At 41.1% G+C, this 16,590-nt stretch overlaps 2 protein-coding genes across 6 annotated transcripts in view; one reads left to right on the top strand and one right to left on the bottom strand.

Annotated features, from left to right (window-relative positions):
- Positions 1 to 1,757, bottom strand: part of LOC102108852 (ethanolaminephosphotransferase 1-like) — a 56,672-nt gene extending 54,915 nt beyond the window's left edge. Inside the window, exon 1 of the mRNA XM_005517177.3 lies at positions 1,662 to 1,757. Within this exon, the coding sequence (XP_005517234.2) occupies positions 1,662 to 1,718 (57 nt within the window). The 5' untranslated portion in view covers positions 1,719 to 1,757. The remainder of the gene's footprint in view (positions 1 to 1,661) is intronic.
- A 6,900-nt stretch (positions 1,758 to 8,657) lies between these two features.
- The window catches only part of SPIDR (scaffold protein involved in DNA repair), a 199,527-nt gene continuing 191,594 nt past the window's right edge, over positions 8,658 to 16,590 (top strand). For all 5 annotated transcript variants that reach the window (XR_015771929.1, XR_015771930.1, XM_088051736.1 and 2 more), the window contains exons 1-2: positions 8,658 to 8,713; positions 15,566 to 15,721. Coding sequence is in view for 3 of the 5 variants with exons in the window: in XM_088051736.1 (XP_087907862.1) it covers positions 8,699 to 8,713; positions 15,566 to 15,721 (171 nt within the window). In the remaining 2 variants the exon portion in view is untranslated. The remainder of the gene's footprint in view (positions 8,714 to 15,565; positions 15,722 to 16,590) is intronic.

Here is a 16,590-nt window from a genome sequence, read left to right as displayed (position 1 = left end):
TCCAGTCCCAAGTCACCTCAGATAACAGAAAACCATTTGTTTTCATCTTTCTAAAGCCTTCACTTACTAGGATTTTTTTCAGACCACAGTAGAACAGATACTTCCTAAGTATTTGCAATGGCTGATTCTTATAGTTAAGAAAATTACCAAACATAGTTTCTTTGCAATGCTCTTGAGAAACCATTATATTCAAATGAAATTATTTGATATGTGATTCTGCCTCTTGGTAATCATCTGCCCTGTAAATCATAAGTGTGGCACAACAATTACAGGTTTTTAAGAGAATGTTGTTTTGATTATTCCCCATCTGCACTTGTTTGAAGCTATTTTCATTCAAGTGATAAGAAATATCACTTGTAATGTAATACAAGTGTTCCCTGTATTTGTACTATGAACTCAAATAATTCAGGAAAGTCACTTAAATAACAATGTCTGTTTATGCGAAAAATAGCTTTTTATTTTTCCTCCTCCTGATCTCAGCCAAGGCTGCAGCTTCACCATTCAAGCACACCATTCAAGCACAGACCTGTGCAACTCACGCCCTGTGGCCAAAAGCAGCTGGCAGAATGTTTTATCCCACTCACACTGGAGACACACAAACAGGTTGGTACATTTTAACGAGCTGCTCTGCAAAACAAGTTCCTAGGAAGCAGCCTGGAGAACACTCTCGAAGCCACAGTTCCTCCACCTTCATTCCTGCTGAGGTGAGCAGGCAGAGCTGCTGGCCCAGGGAAGGGAAGGGCTAGATAGGAACCAGGAAAAGCTGAACGCTCTGGTTGGAGCCCAGCCTGGGCAGGCACATGGTAAGAGCAAGAAGGCAAGAATCTTGGGGAGAATGGTGTAGGGGCTGCTTTGGGAAACTGAACATAAAACAAAGGGCTGGGTGTTGTGCTGGTAGAAGTTGGCATGCGCCCCCTGCTTTTCACGGGGAATGGGTGAAGGTGTGAGAACAGGGTGGCATGGCCCATTTCAGACACCTATACCTCAATTGGAGCAAACATGGATGATCCCCCATACTGCATCCCCTGTAACTCCTAAGTTCATGACATAACACAGGTAAATTCAAATATCTAATGATTCACCCATTCATTGGGATTCTGCAAGCCAGTTATTTGAAAATGTGAGGTTTAGTTCAAATTAAAGTAAGTTTTTCTTCACACACACCCCCCCTTCCCCCCAGCTTTCTTATATATTTCTCAATGCCAAAACATTCCTGCTTCCGAAGGCTTTGCAGACAGCCAGACAAGCAACATCAATGTGTGCTTTCTTACAGGAACACCGGATGCCTCCAAAACCACACCGATCTAAAACGGAGCAGAGCTTTTACAGACGTCGTATACTCACTCAAAACCCAGTTCACTGTCTCCACAGAGACGTGCCACCCCGCGAACACCCAGTTCCTGCCCAGGGCACGCACTCCATCAGAGCCGGGCCGGGTGCGGCGGGCACAGGTGGAGGTGCGGGACATCCCCCTGCGGACACAGGTGGAGCCCTGCGGACCCTCCGGAGCCGGCGGGATGGCCCGGCCGGCCGGGGCCGCACGCACAGCGAGGCTGGGCTGGGATCCATCCTCTCAGAGCGGAGCGTTCCGGAGCTCAGGGACGCGTCTCGGGTAGGACCGTCCAGCCGCCCGCCCTCCCGGCCCCGGGGCTGCCCTTTACCTTGTAGCGTCGGGAGCCGTGCAGCTGCCGGCCGCTCACATACCGCCACCGCCACATCGCCGCCCTGCGCCGCGCCGGCACCGAGGCACGGAGGGATGGCAGCGATGGGAGGACGGATGAGGGAGGCGGCGGGGCCGGGGGCGGGCGGAGGGCGGCTCCCCGGCCCCGCCCCGAGGGCTGGACCTGCCCCCGGCTCCAGGCATCCGCGCGGGGGATGCCTGGGGGCCGGGGTCCCCCCCCGGGGCGGCTGCCGGGGGAGCAGGCGGCTCTCGGCGGCCCCGGGACGCTCCGGTGCCCGCCTGCCAACAGCGTGGGTTATACTCCCATAATGACCTCACGGTCCCAAGGCATGTCGCAGAATCACCTCCGAAGTGTTTTTCTGGCTACGGGTGTATTAAAGATGCCGTATTTACGGCGTACGGGAAGACGCGCCCGTGAAGTCGCTATACAAAACAATGCTGAGTAACAAATGCAAAAAAACGCCAAGTAACACTACACAAACAATGTTAAGTAACGTGTTTGAGAAACAGGTGATACTGAGGATTAAGATTTATATTCGCATTCCATCAGTAATCTGAGCTTCACACTTCTTTATTGCACCTGCACCGGAGCCTGCCACACCACATCAGCCAGCAGTAAACTCTGCGCCTCCGATTTCTAGGGAAGTGAGGCACTGATATAGGCAAAAAAACAAAAAAGAAAAACAAAAAAACCCCCCAATCAAACAAACAAACCAACCCCTGGAAATCGTCAGGAATAATATTTCAGCTGCAAACGTATTTAAGCATATGGCCTGACACTTTGTGTTACCTTTGCTGTACACTACTGGGAGAGAGAGCTGAAATCATACACATCAGGGTCTGAGATTTTATGGACCAAATGGAATCTATCCAGAAAGCAAATCAATTAAAATCCATTACTTGCACCCCATGAGGCATCTTATGTACTGTGAGAGTCAGAGTTATTTTACAAACTGTGCAGGTTTTATAGGAATTATATACAAGTTATGATTGTTAAGTGCAAACTGTATAGAATGGTTCTTGTTTTGTATTATTAATTACACACTAATCAATTGAGATGTGCTTACACCTGCATTCTGCTTCCAGCAGCAGCAGCAGCAGCTGAATGTCTGCTATTGAAAATACCCAGAACTTTAATACTTAGCTTCAGAACTTCAATACTGAGTTAAAAGCTCAATACCAGTTAAGAAAGCTAAAGTGTTTGGAGCTTATATTTTTCATGAGCCAACTCTAATTTTAATTAGCATTCCTACCCTGAATTTTTATTTGGGATCCCCTTCATTGCTATTATCATGTTTTTAAATTGTGTTATGCTATTGGATTAATTTACAAGGGTACACAAGAAAAGATTCACCATCTGTACTGTACTCACTGCAGGTTTTTAGTGAAAGTAAGTTACTAAAACAGGCCAAAGCATTTTAGAACTATCACTTTCACTTCTTTACTAACCCTAGAAGCCTCAAACATGAAAGCAGAAATTTGTCTGAATAACTATTAGGAGTATGATGGACAGCAGTAGAAAATATTTTTGCTTTTCTGAAAGGTAAAAGGTAGGCAAAAAAAGGTACTTTTTCTCTTTGCAGGCTTCTAGATTCATGTCAGAAATATATAGATACAGAAGATACATAGATATAGAGGACAGAGAATACAAGTTTTATTTTCTATTCTCTCAAAACTATTTTGGTGACAAATGAAACACAAAAAAAACCCCAGTGCACCAATTCTCAAAATACTCCACTAAACAGGGAATGTCAAAGACTGCCTACATGTAAAAATGCAATTACTTGAACTCGTACTTCAGCATGTTCTGTGTCTGCTAATGAGCACATCAAAGGAGGCAGCGTAAGTTATACTAAAGAGCAGGAAACAGAATGGTGAATAAGTATGGAATACCACAGAGCAGGCTGTGACAAAAGTAACATGGGGTTTGAGAATACTGTGGAAATTATGCTGATGTGTTAGCTGTTGATCTAAGGAACTTCCTTGATTTAGGCATCATGATTAATATGAATGATTGGCCCTTAGGACCACACACGCAGACTAACCAAGCCCAGGTGCAATCTGAGCTCAAGCCATTTGCTTTACTGCTACACCTGATGTTCTCACTGTCTTCATGCATACCCATGTATATGTTTAGAGCATATTCTGTGGTTACATTTTTCAATCTGAGGTGATTCAGAGCTCTTTTCTGGACAATTGTTTGAGCTGTGATCCCAGCTGTTTCTCCTACATGCAGAACTGTGGGAAGAGCAGTGAAAGCAGCCTTAACACTGTAGCACATTCACTTGATTATTTTCCAGAAGAGTAGTAAGTTGTAGCCTGAGTAAGGAGAAGCTATAACTGGCACGTGAGAATTATTACCTGATGCCATTTCAGGAGCTTGAATGTGGATGAGCATTAAGACAAAAGGCCAGATCAGAGCACAGTTAACTTCCACTATAGAAAAAGCTCAAGTCTTTTCACAGCTGTGGCTGGAACATTTGCAACAGGTCAGACTTTATTAAAAGAATGATCCGAATGTGGCTTTCTGCAGCTTGGGGGGAATAGTTCAAGGCCAGATATGAATTCAGTGAAATCAGCAAGGGAATTCCCAGGTCTTCTGTTCTGTTTGTTAATTACACATAGTTCTGAGAAGAAAATAATTATTTATTATTTTGTAAGAGTGGGCCTATTGTATCACTAGTACATGCAAGAAAAAGTTAAAAATATAGCTGTTCTACAGATTCAAATGGTATTTTTTTAAAAACAGAAACCAAACATGAAGACAAATTGTATTCTTGATCCAAATAGATGAAGGCTCAGGATTTATATAAATACAAAATAAATAATAAATAAACAACCGAATAAATCCTTGGGTTTCATTCTTCTCTCTCTAAGTTATAATAATAAATTAAAAATGATGGAGCTCCTTGGATAGGAAAGACTGCCTAGTATGGCAACTTTGACTTTTAATAATTTATTGTGTCTTGCTTATTCCCCACCTTGCAAGCTGTGTGCTCTAATAGCCTTTATCTAGAAGGCATCTAATAGCATATTCCTGTCTACATCAAGAAGCAAAAAAAAATAAAAAAGCAGAGAGAAATCATGTAGAGGCCAAATCCAAAATGACCAGCTGCCAAAGTAGTAGAAGAAGGGACTAATGTATTACCCTACCCACTTTTTAACATACTGTTTTCCTTTGGGCAAGGCATTTTTCAGGAGTAGTGTTTGTAAAGTCTTCAACACAAGGGTATGGTACATGATTAGGCTAAAGCCTAAAATGAGGAATACTAGAGCTAAAAGAGGAAATTCAATATCCTGAGTTACTAAAATTTATAAAGTGTCATTAGAGGACATGGAATGATTCACACAAACACGTCTCCGTGGTGTGATAGAAAAAAGAGGGTTTTATTTTTCTGACTCCAGTATTTATAGATTCTTGACAATAACCAGCAATTGGATAATTAAGTTACCGCTTTCCCAATCACACTGGTCATGTGAAACGTCCATCAAAAGATGTTTCTTAGAAGGAATGAATAAACATCTATGTTTATAGTTACTTTCCTGGGAAAGTGTTTAAAACTATGAAAAACAAAAACAGAAGGTTTATCTTTCAAGGTGACAATAAAGTGCAGCATTATTGGCCCCTCAGTACTTTTAAAATCTTGTTGAATTAAATTAAGAGGAAAAACTTTCATGGGAGTAAACTGGTGTAATGATTGAAGTTTAAAATATGTCACTTTTTTCCAGCTCTGAATATGTGCTTGCATTTTTTCTCACCAGCTAGAGCCAAAAGAGAGTACTTTTATGATAGATGTTCAGTTTCAGCTTGGAAAATATTATTTTATTTGTACTTACCTCATTAAACTACAGAGGCATCTCACAAAATGTAGGCAAATATGTTTCCCAAATGTAACTGTCAGTCAGAAAGTTATGTATTCATATTTCTTTTATAGCACTGACACAGAGAAATAGCAGGAGAAGACAAAAATGTCAGCAACTGCAAGATGCTATGGGGAGCACTTGGAGATGGAATGAGCTGGCTTAGGCTCAGTGTGCAGCCACTTGGTGCCAGTTGGCAGCCAGGGCACTCCAGAGCCTGGAGCCCCTTGTGTCTCTATGACCTGGGGGCAACTGCTGCTAAAGAGATGCTTTCTTGGTATGCTGATTAATTTAAAACTTTTTCTTACTTTTGATTCTTAAATGATCAGCTATTAATTTTTAATTTGCGTGAATTTTGTTAGAGCTTGACTCCTTGATTTACTGCAATCTGGCATCCCCTGAGGGGTTTCGTGGGTCTTTTTTTTCCCATTTCTTCCACGGTTTAGAGCGTGCCTCAGCATAGTGATGCACTGTACTGTGAAACAGTACAATTTAATTTAAAGTGGAACTGACATTGTAGCTTGAGGATTAAAAATATTTAAGTGTTTCATGTTGTTTCTTAAACAAAATCTTAGAAAGCCTGGAATGATCAAACTGCAACACAGTCTGCAGAAGAAAGTGTTATTTTGGATCTAGACTGTGATCTGTCTCGTATCTAGCCTAGGCCTTTGGATCACCTCTTCCCCGACAAACTCATAAAAACCTATCTGACCCTGAAAGACAGACTCTAAAATATTTGATGAGTTTTTCCTCACATACTTCATCCCAGCTCAGTGTCTAGGATACTTGTGAGTTTTAAAACTTTTCTGAAGAAATGACTCAAACCAAAAACCTTTCTCTTTGAATTTGACATTGTCTGTACCAGACTTTGTACACTGGAAAGCTTTTAAAGCTCTGACTTAATGCTCCATAAGAGGAAATGAATCCATAAACCCATATTAGAATGAAGGACGGGCACATTCAATCAATACAAATGAGTGCTCCAAACTTCAGTAATTTAACCTTCCTTATCTTTAACTCATCTATAAAATACATTTTATTTCTTTGAAAGAGTGCTTTCTACACACAGATTAAGGAACATTGGTGCAATCAACAGCACCACCAACAAATAAATGCCCTTTTTTCTGGATTTCACTACAGAAATCAATTTTTATTGCTAACAGAAATTTTATAGTTTTCATAGAATTTTCACACAACAAAAATACAAAAAGTACACAATTTCTTAATGTTCCCTGAGCAGCAGTAGATTTGATCTTGAGTGCAAATACAGTCAGTCAGTATATCAGATAAAACAGTGGACTCAAACTACTATTTAAGCCTGTGAAAACACAGATATGCTTGTATATGTAGTTGAAAAACCAGTTCTTCAAAAAATAACCAATTGTGTTTGTTATTACTTCCAAAATATAATGCACAGAAATTTTTAACAGACTTGCAGAATAATGTAGTGGAATTTGAAATTTAAGCTTTTGTCAAGAAGATTGGCTTTTATTATTCTTTCTTCACATTATTTCTAATAATGAAACAGAGACATTATTTTTTTTTTAAGTTGCAGCTCTGTTTTTAGGGTGGTTTTCTCACATGCTTCCTCTACTTCCATGCCATTTCAGTACTTGTTTGTGAAGAACATGAGAACCAATAGAAGGAATCTATAGACTGGGTCACCTTCTCAGGATTCTAAAGAGGTAAGTTCCTCCCAGGCACCTTGGAATCCTTGGAAGAAGTTTACGTACAGAAAAAAATACACTCACTAAAGCAGACCAGACTTCTGTGGTCCATTTCTCTGTGGTTTAGCTCGAACATAAGATTATTTAGCGAAGCAGTGCAATAACATACTTTTTCAAAGAAAACCACCTTGAGGATATATAATAGAATTAATTTGTCAGTCTGGTAATTTCAGAAGAAATAGTGCAAATTTTTTGGAAGGAAGAGAACCTAGTGCTTATAATTCTGTTTTGAACATAAAAATCAAAGGCAGCACGGGGTTTGGATAATGATGTTTCTGGATCTTCTGTTTGCAAAATCCACTTTAATTAGTGGCAGTTTTATGAAGGGAATGCCAGACAGGTATTTGCCATAGGGTGCTTTGGAAAAAATACAAACTGAACTATAGACGGATATATGTAATTAGGGTTCAACAATAAAAATGCAGTCATGCAGTACCTTCTATCAAAATGTAAGTACTTTATAAATTCTAATTCAGCTGCGAGATACAGCTACCTTATTTTATAAAAATTATAATTACTTGTGTTTAACAGCTGTACTAACAGCCAAGGTGACCTTGTAAAGAACATACAATAAGCAATATAAAAATAACCTATCTGTCCCTTTTCTGTCAGTGTTTCCACTTGCACCAGTAAAGCATTTGCAAAGGTGATCAGTCTTTTTTCCTTCTGTTAGCTGCAGTTTGTCATTTTATGGAAGAGAACATCCATGCAAAGCAGTTTAAGTTCCAAGTCTACATCTTGGCACTGACATTACCCTTTTTGCCAGTAAATGTATCGTTACTTTTTCTTTAGGAAGTTAAAGGAATCGTATTTTAATGGCGTAACAGCAAACGAATTTTTCATCAAGTGCCTTGTGTTTAGACATTACTAGCTTAGGTATCTAAGTTTTTATCACTTTTATCTAAGCCAGCGTTTCCATCCCTCTGCTTTCTTTCCTTGTGGCGTTTAACATTTGAGATTTACATCAGAGTGACCCTGGCTATCATGAAGGATGCACAGGCGAAACCCAGGTTGAAAAAATTTCTCCTCAGAGGACAGAACTGAAACATCGCTCTCCACACCATCCCCTCAAAAATCAGCGCTGCCAACTCAGCCGCTGCCCTGGGCAGAGAACAGACGGCCCAGCTCTCGGCACCCCCGGCTCCTCTTGGGGCCTCGGGCCAGCTCGGCTCTGAGGGCAGGAGGGACGCGGTGCCGGCACTAGCGTTTCCCGCCGGGAAATCCCAGCCGCCTCCCACAGCGCGGATCGGCTCCCGCACCCCCGGGAACCCCGCCCCGCCCTTACGTCATCCACGCTCCACCCAATCAGGAGCCGCGGCTCCGGCGGCGCCAAAGCTGCAAAGGGCGGGGGCGGGCCGGGGGTTCCCTGGGCCCCGCCCCCCGTACTCCCCGGCCACGTGCCCGGGGACGCGGCGCCGCGCCGGGGGCGATGCCCGGCGGGAAGGTACCGGCGGCGGCGGGACGGGAGGAGAAGGGGCTCGGCGGGGCCGGGGAATGCCGCCCCGGCCGCCCCGCAGGGCCAAGCCAAGCCGTGGTGCTCCCCGCGCTCTTCCCGGCGGCCTTGCCATGCGCCCCGGCCGCCGGCCAGCCGCGCCTCCCGGCCCCGCTGCGAGGGGCGCGGGGGTGGGTGGTGCGGTGGCAGCAGAGCAGCAGCAGCAGCAGCCGCCGCGCTGTGCCCTCGCTGCCCTTTCATATCCGGCTCCAAGGCGGTACCTGTGTTGCGGACTCGCCACGCTGGAACGCGGGGCGGGAACACGGGCCCTTCCCCGCGTTCCTGGTGTGCGCGGTTGCGCAACACTGACAGGGAAATCCAGCGTGGCACCGCCGCACCGAGGGGAGCGGAGCTCGGCCTTGTTACAGGGCAGTCGGGGGAAAAGTGCAGGGAGAGTAGAACTTGAGAGGAAAAGAGAATTGTGGGAACTGGCCGGCATTGATACTGTTTTGAGCAGCTTCCTTCCCTGTGTGGGAGCGGAGGGAGGAGAAGCGCCCCGTGCTGTTTTTCGATCCCTCTCCTTTGGTAATTTGCTTGGTGCGTTGGATGTTCCCCGCAGAGGGGCAGTTAGGATGTGCTGGCTCTGATTAGCCGTGCTTAGGCTAATATTGAGATACTGCTGAAAGAGGGACTGTAAATGTTGGTATATAGAGCTGACAAATAGACAAATGACAGATCTGGTTCCTGAAGAATTTTGTCTGTACTGGTGTGCATGTTCAACCACTTTTTTAATATAAACACATTTAAAATAAATTTTAATGGAAGAAAATGTCTACAACAAGCTTTAAAATAATCTACTATACTTCACATAAATTAACCTGAAATATTGACACTATACGTGTTTTCTTTTCAAGAGTTTTAAGTTCTTGGATAGTGAAAAAATGCACACTTAACTGAAACAAGATTTCACCAACTCTTGTTGCAATGTGATAACAGCCTGTGATAATAGTAACTCCTTTTGCTGGCCAAGATAATGTTCTTTGTTAGTTTATGAATGAAAATTTATACTGGTCAAGGGAAAATAGAACAATCCTCCTCACTTCCTCACTATTAATTAAACTGATTAAAAACCCATGCCAACCTGAGATGTAACAAAAATGTGTGATACTGTTACTGTATCCTAAACATTTTGGATAACTTAATTTTGTGTAAGCCTTTCTAAAATACTTCTGCTTTAACTGCTTTCACAGATTGTGGATTTCTCTCTAACTAGTTGGCATTCGTTGTTAATACAAAGTACACTTCAATAGTATTCTTATTCCATGAAAGCTTATTTCAGTGTAAGCATATTATAATTTATACCCTTGCTTAAAAAAGGATGTGTAGGTTAAAAAATCCTGACATTCAAATGGTAATCTTATATACGTCAATGTAAGTAATTGAAAATAGTCTTTCATTTAGTGTAGTAAAAATCATGAGCACAAATAAAGGTTTTAAAAGAGTGTTTTAAAAATTTTGGTCTCACACGAATAGCAATGGGAATCTTATTTTAAGGTTTTAATTTTGTTTAATATTTCTTTCCCATGAGAGTAGAAGGAGGTATGCAATGGCAGGTTATCACTGCTATCATTGACTGTGATCCTACAGTATGAATTTTTTTTATGAATGATTACAACTTGATGAGAACCTTTCTAGGGCCCACACGTGTTGTTGTGAATCATCTTTGGAAAATAAACGTACTGTTTTTATAGGAGTAAAAAAAATAATCTTTGCTGGGAAAAAGCCACAAGCCGTGACTTTAAGTCTGCAACCTTTATTTGAGTCCTCACTTGAGAGTTTAAAATGCAAGGATGTTTTCATATTAAATTAGAACTTTTTATCTAGGCACTAAAATGAGTAGTTACACTTTTAGGAACTCAGTATCATGAATACTGTGCTTTGCTGAAAATCAGGTGCCTGTTGTCAAATTCGGTTTTGTACTATCTTGAAATTGGGCTTTTGAAGGCCAACACTATCTGAGGTGTTTCAGTTAGAGTACTTTCATGTGAAATCAATAAGAACAAAGGTGAAAGGTGTGGGTGGCTGTTGGTTAGTGTTTGATATCTGCGTACTTTTATGTGATTGCTCCCTTCAGGTTTTTTTTAAACCATGAAGAGTGTCTGTCAACTAGAGCTGTGATTTTCAATACTTTTTCATTCTACTCTCTTCAGGAAGAATGTAACAGTTGTATTTGAACATTTCTGACTGATGTTTAAGTGATGTGATAAATTTTTGGATTTGGAAGTCTGTAGCAGGAGGAGTTAATGTGGTGAAATGTTTTATCACTAGTTTTCTCCTTCAACTTATGTTGTTTTTTGTGTTAGAGAAGGTGATGTGTCAAAGAAATGCCACTTGCATATGAGGTGGATAATATATTGGGTGATGTGCTCCTGTGGTTCTTCCTGTGGTTTTTGGGGTAGCCCCAAAGAAGTGGGATTGTCTGGAGTGTAAAGGGTGTGTAATGAGTAGCCTTTGAGCGTATGGTCCCAGTGAATTTATATAGGGTGTACCAGGGCAAGAAGTCCTGGGAATAAGTAACCACACAGATTGGTTGAGGGGAGATGTCCTAGATAGCAACATCTACTTAGAAGTCAAAGCCAACACCCCAGCCCCATACTTGCAGTAGTCTGTTGTGTAATCACTATGCATTTTCATGGTGTTTTCAGAGTGTGCCTCCCTTTTCCTCACATCTGCACCATGTAGGCTGACTTGCCTTATCTCACTAATAACTCAAATAATAACTAAAGGAGTAATGGGGTAAGTTGCTTGTGATGCCCTTTATTAGGAGGGCTTGGTCCTAATTCCACTTATGCCAACAGGAGTAACTCTTTTTTTTTTTTCACTCATTTAGAAGGAACTGCTCCAGAGACAAAATGCAATGCTTTTGGGAACAGAGGTCAAGACAATTTCTATATGACATAGCCATCCTAGCCTTGCCCTTTTTAACTCAAAATTTCAGAGGTCATATTTTGGCTTTTGACACTTTACACGATTTACATGGTTCTTTGTTTGACTGTTTTGTAATAAATCTTGATTTTGTGATGTATGACAGGTCTACACACTAGCTCTTTTGAGCCTGATTCAATGATTATTTTTTTTTTTTAATTCCAATACTTTGTTTCTAGACACTTTATGCATTCCTTCAATAAATTACACCACTTATTTTTTGTGTGCCCCATTTTTATTTCTGATTAAAAGAAAAAGATGATTAACCTTGTGACTCAAGATTAAAAGAACTTAAAATTGTTGCTTCATTTCTTTGGGAACAGCACAGTCTTCAGATAACTTCATTATAAATATTTATTCTTGAGAAGTAAGTTTCTTAAAGTGTTTATTTCTCTGCTGCCTTGAAGCAGGCTTGGGCAGAAGCTAAGAGCCTTTAAAACTTTCTATTTCTGCATGCCAGCAGATGTATTCTTGTGGTAGAAGTCCTTGGACACCACCCCTCTGTGCCAAGGTGGCTTTGCAGGTGAAGGGTGACAGTGCTGTCCCCAGCACTGGCGCTGTTCCCACCGTGCCTGAAGGCAAAGAGCCAAAGAGAGGCCCTGCAGGCTGCTCTCAGCTCCCTTGCACCTGCTCCCAGGCTCTCTCAGCAACTGGATTGAAGCTGTAGGTCCTGTTTCATGAATTCACATCAAATAGTTACATAGAGATATTTAAATTAACGGGGAGTTTGGGATGAGGTAATTGTCTCTTTTATTTTATTTTTTTTTCAGTTTTTTTAAGGTGATCTAGGATGTGGGATATGGTGGCAAGATATTTGTAGCACAGGACTCAAAGCCACTGCTGTCAGTATCAACAATCATAAATCCTTCTCTTTTGTTTCCTTCCAAGTGGTGTCTGCAAGAATTCGCAGTAGCTGAGGAACATCTCATGTAAAGGGTCTATTTCTTTACTTTCTTGGTTTGAGACTTTGGGGACTGTTTTCAGTTTTTCTCAGTGATTGTAGTGGCTATAAATTTCTGTGTGGTGGTAGCAGAAACTCTTGAATTTTCTTGAATCTGGGGAGCAGGGTGCATGGTGAAACAACGAGCTAATTATCAGATCTGTCTGCAGTACTGATGGTTCTTCAGGTTGTAAATAAGCTGACATAATGTCAAGCAGCTGCTGGAGTGGTCCCACTGACCCTTCTATCCTTTCTTCTGCTGCTGCATCAGTTGTAGATAACAAGTGCTTCTTCCCAAAGAAGTTTTCTGACCATTTGGTTCATCATTACTGTGTCTGCACAGTCTGGCGAGTGCCGAGTGCTTTGGAAGAAGAATAGGAAGAGGGGGTTCCAGTTGTTTCTGGTTTGTCATGGAGTCATCTGCCCTGAGACAGCTCTGTAGTGCTGCTCTGAAAACCTGAGCAGCCCTGCCTTCAGTCAGGCTAAGGAAGTGCAGGATTAACTAAAACTCTTCTGCTGTGAAGTCATTAATTATGAAAAGTCTTTTTGCCTGTCACAGCCATGACTGTCTAGTACTCTGAATTTCAAGTGTTTAAAAGTCACTTCCAGTGCAACTTCACATTGAAATCTAAATAGAAGTGTAACCATCTAAGCATAAACCCAGCTGTTTGTTCTACTCAGACTGCTTTTCTAACGTTGTTGACTGTAAGCATATCTTTTCTATATGCACCCTAACCTTAGGGATTACTTAGGGAGAGGGAGTTACATGCGGCTTTTATCCTGCTGATTCTTGTATGGTATTCCTTTCCCAAATTGTGGCAGTTGTGCAGTGGTGGCCATGTCTCAGCTGCCACATTCTGCTGTTCATCTCCTGCCTCTTGTGTCATGCTGTTACTTTGTTCCATTGGTATTGCACAGGATAGAGACATTGAGGTTTCCTGTCTGTCAGGAAATGTCATGATTTTAAGAATAACATGAATGAGAGACTTAGCAGAGAGTAACTCCCTAGTTCTATGTTTATTAAGCTTCCTAACAGTAGAAGTACATTACAATGCCTATTTCATGCAACACATAGTGCATGCAATGATGTGCATTTCTTTTTCACTTATTTGCAACCACTTCTGCTTTTAAGTAACCATCAGAAGTGGTGTTCTGTAAACCTGCTTGTAAGCTATGGTGCTGCTGTTGGCACAGACAAAACTGGAGCGTCCCATTCAAGAAACAAGCTTAGGTGAACTGTATTTGATACTGTAAGTCTGCAAAATGTATCTCGCAAAATCTTCTAGAAGCTACAAAACCAGGCATATAAGCAAGACTCCCAGCACTGGCGAAGGCTAAAAACCATCAGAAGCACTTGCCAAGAGGACAGCCCAATGTAGAAATTCCCATCTAAGCACTCTGAAAATCGAGGCTTGGGCCAGCATCTTCACTGGGAGGGAAGCAGTGCTTAAATTCTCTTTGTGTTGCAATGTTAACCTTTCTTGATAAACTGCTGTAGTCTCCTTACCCGACATGATGTCCTTACCAAAGCGCTGTTGATTCTGGATTTATTACCATGTCAGATTCAAGACTGTACCTTTCATATATCTGTGGGAGTAGTTATGGGGACAGTTTGACTTTGGTGATAATGTGTAGGTGCTTTGAGGTCTGAATACCCCCAGCAGTTTTAGAAGAGGCTCTTAGCAGGGTCAGTTATCATCAGTGGAAACTGCCAAGCGTGTTTGTTTTGCTCTGTCTTCTTACTGGACTTTGTGACTGGAGGGGTGAAGATGCTGCTCACTGTAGGCTTTTGGAAACTGCTTGTTTCACTCTCAAGAGCGCTGGAAAAAAAAAACCTATGGAAAACAAATATGCATTGCCATTTACAAAATGGAAAAACAGTGCCAAATGCTTGTGCTCTCAGGCACGTGGTGTGATTCTTGGGGCTGTGCACGGCCAGGATTTGGGCTTCTATCATGCTCGTGGGTCCCTTCCAACTCGGGATATTCTGTGATTCTACTTTTTGGTTTTTTGTTTCACATACGTTTGACTTGTATATTACAATCCTAATTGACGAGCCTGGCAGAAAATGTGTGCGCTGATTAACTTAACTTTGGTGTAATAATTATTTATAGGTAGGAACTGTAGTTGTTCAAGAGAAGGTATATCAGAAGACAGACAGATGATACAATCAACATTTTCTAAGATAAATTTCAGCACAGTAGGATAAAATGATTATCATGCTCAAGTTCAATTTCTGTGTGTAAACTGGTATTGAATCTGAGAGATAGCTTTGGATTTGAGAACAGGCAATTCTGTCATGAATCTTCAGCTGTTTTCAGATATTACAATCTCTTGCATGAAATTAGCACTGGATGATAATCAACATCCTGTTTTGTGACTCATCTAATAATCTAAATGATTTCCAGCATCCCATAAGGGTAAGGCAATGTTTTTGATGGGGAAATGGTTGTGAAAATAAATGTAATTCTTGCAGCTGAAATAATCTGGGGTAGTTCTTTAGTTGACTGGTTATTTTTAATGGTGTACTGTATAGTGATACCTAGTGTGACCTCCTGCATAAACAAAATCCAATCAGATTAAATAGGACTTTGAAAGCATTATTTAGTTAAAGTGTATTTTAGTGAGCTATTCTTGTGTAACATAGTATTTTCAGTTTCACTGAGCAGCTATCAGGTACTATGAATTGTAACTTAGTCCAATAGAAAATGAACTTACTAAAAATTTAATTTACCTCTGACATTGGTGGTGGTATTATTTAGTGCTTCATAAAAGATGCTTGCAAATGGTTGAGGCTTTTTTTCTCAAGCTTATTAAAAATTAGAATTTGTTTGTAAGCATTCAGAAAATACTAGGGGTAGCCCAGATTAAGTAAATTTAACTTGAAATTGATTATGTCTAGACAGTGTTTTTAATGGGTTTGTTTTTCCTTTCTCTAGCGGAAGAGACTGTGGAATGCAGAATGCACACCATTCCCAGATGAGACACCTCTGCATCTGAAAAAGTCAAATGCCAGGACATCAGTGTCTGCTGCTTGGATTTCCAATGCGTGGCTTAGGTGTGGGGATGGTTTTCAGAGCACTTCAGTGCTGGAGGTAAAATGCTGCCTTAGTGGTGTAACAGATGCAAACTGACAGTGAATTTCCATGCTTGACTGAATAGTAAGATGTTGCCTTCTTTTTGGTGTTGTTCCCAAACTAACAGCATGTTGTTGCAACTGTCAAAAGAGACAAAAAATGGAAAGCACAGTTACATAAGGATATTGTCTTAACTTGTTAGTGTAACTTGCTGAGCATAAGTTAATATGTTGTGTTCTAGATAGCACTTATCACTTAGAAAATTCCAATAATACACTGAAGGATGCAAAAGTAATTTGACATTTGGGATTGAGTGCTACATTTCCTGAAAAATATGAAACAAAAATACTGTAGCTTGCATCTGATGATTTTTTTGCTAGACCTAAAGAATGTGTTTGCAATAGTGAATTAAGTGTAGAAAATCCTGCTTGATCAGCCAGCTTGGAATGAAGAGTATTTTGTGCTGACCCCAAGCTGCTTTTCTGTTTCTTCTTCTGGTACGGAGCAGTCACAGTGTTGCATATCTTGTGGGATACAGTAAAATCAGAGACAGGGCAACCAAGTAATTCTGTAACTTTTCAGTAGGACACATGCTTTACCAAGCATGTTGTGATGCCCACTTTTGACATTTTAGTGCTGAAAATACTGGTTCTTATTCTTAAGGTCACGTGTGATTTCTGTCAGTCACAGAAAGTTTGTATTTTCCAAATATATGAAAATTCAGAAGTTATGTTACTGTTCTCATGCTTTAATACTTCATTATATTACAATCTTGTAAAAGATTTTAAAATTAATTTGAAATTGTTCTGCTGAGATTTGGTAGGTAACAACAGCTTTGAATATATTGATACTTGTTAAAATTATTTTTAATGTCTTCGTGATTAAAT

Source organism: Pseudopodoces humilis, chromosome 1 (assembly GCF_049639895.1).
Source record: "Pseudopodoces humilis isolate 2021_Gansu_Grassland_sample_001 chromosome 1, ASM4963989v1, whole genome shotgun sequence".
In the NCBI taxonomy this organism is placed as follows: domain Eukaryota; kingdom Metazoa; phylum Chordata; class Aves; order Passeriformes; family Paridae; genus Pseudopodoces; species Pseudopodoces humilis.
This window is presented reverse-complemented; position numbering and strand designations above follow the sequence as displayed.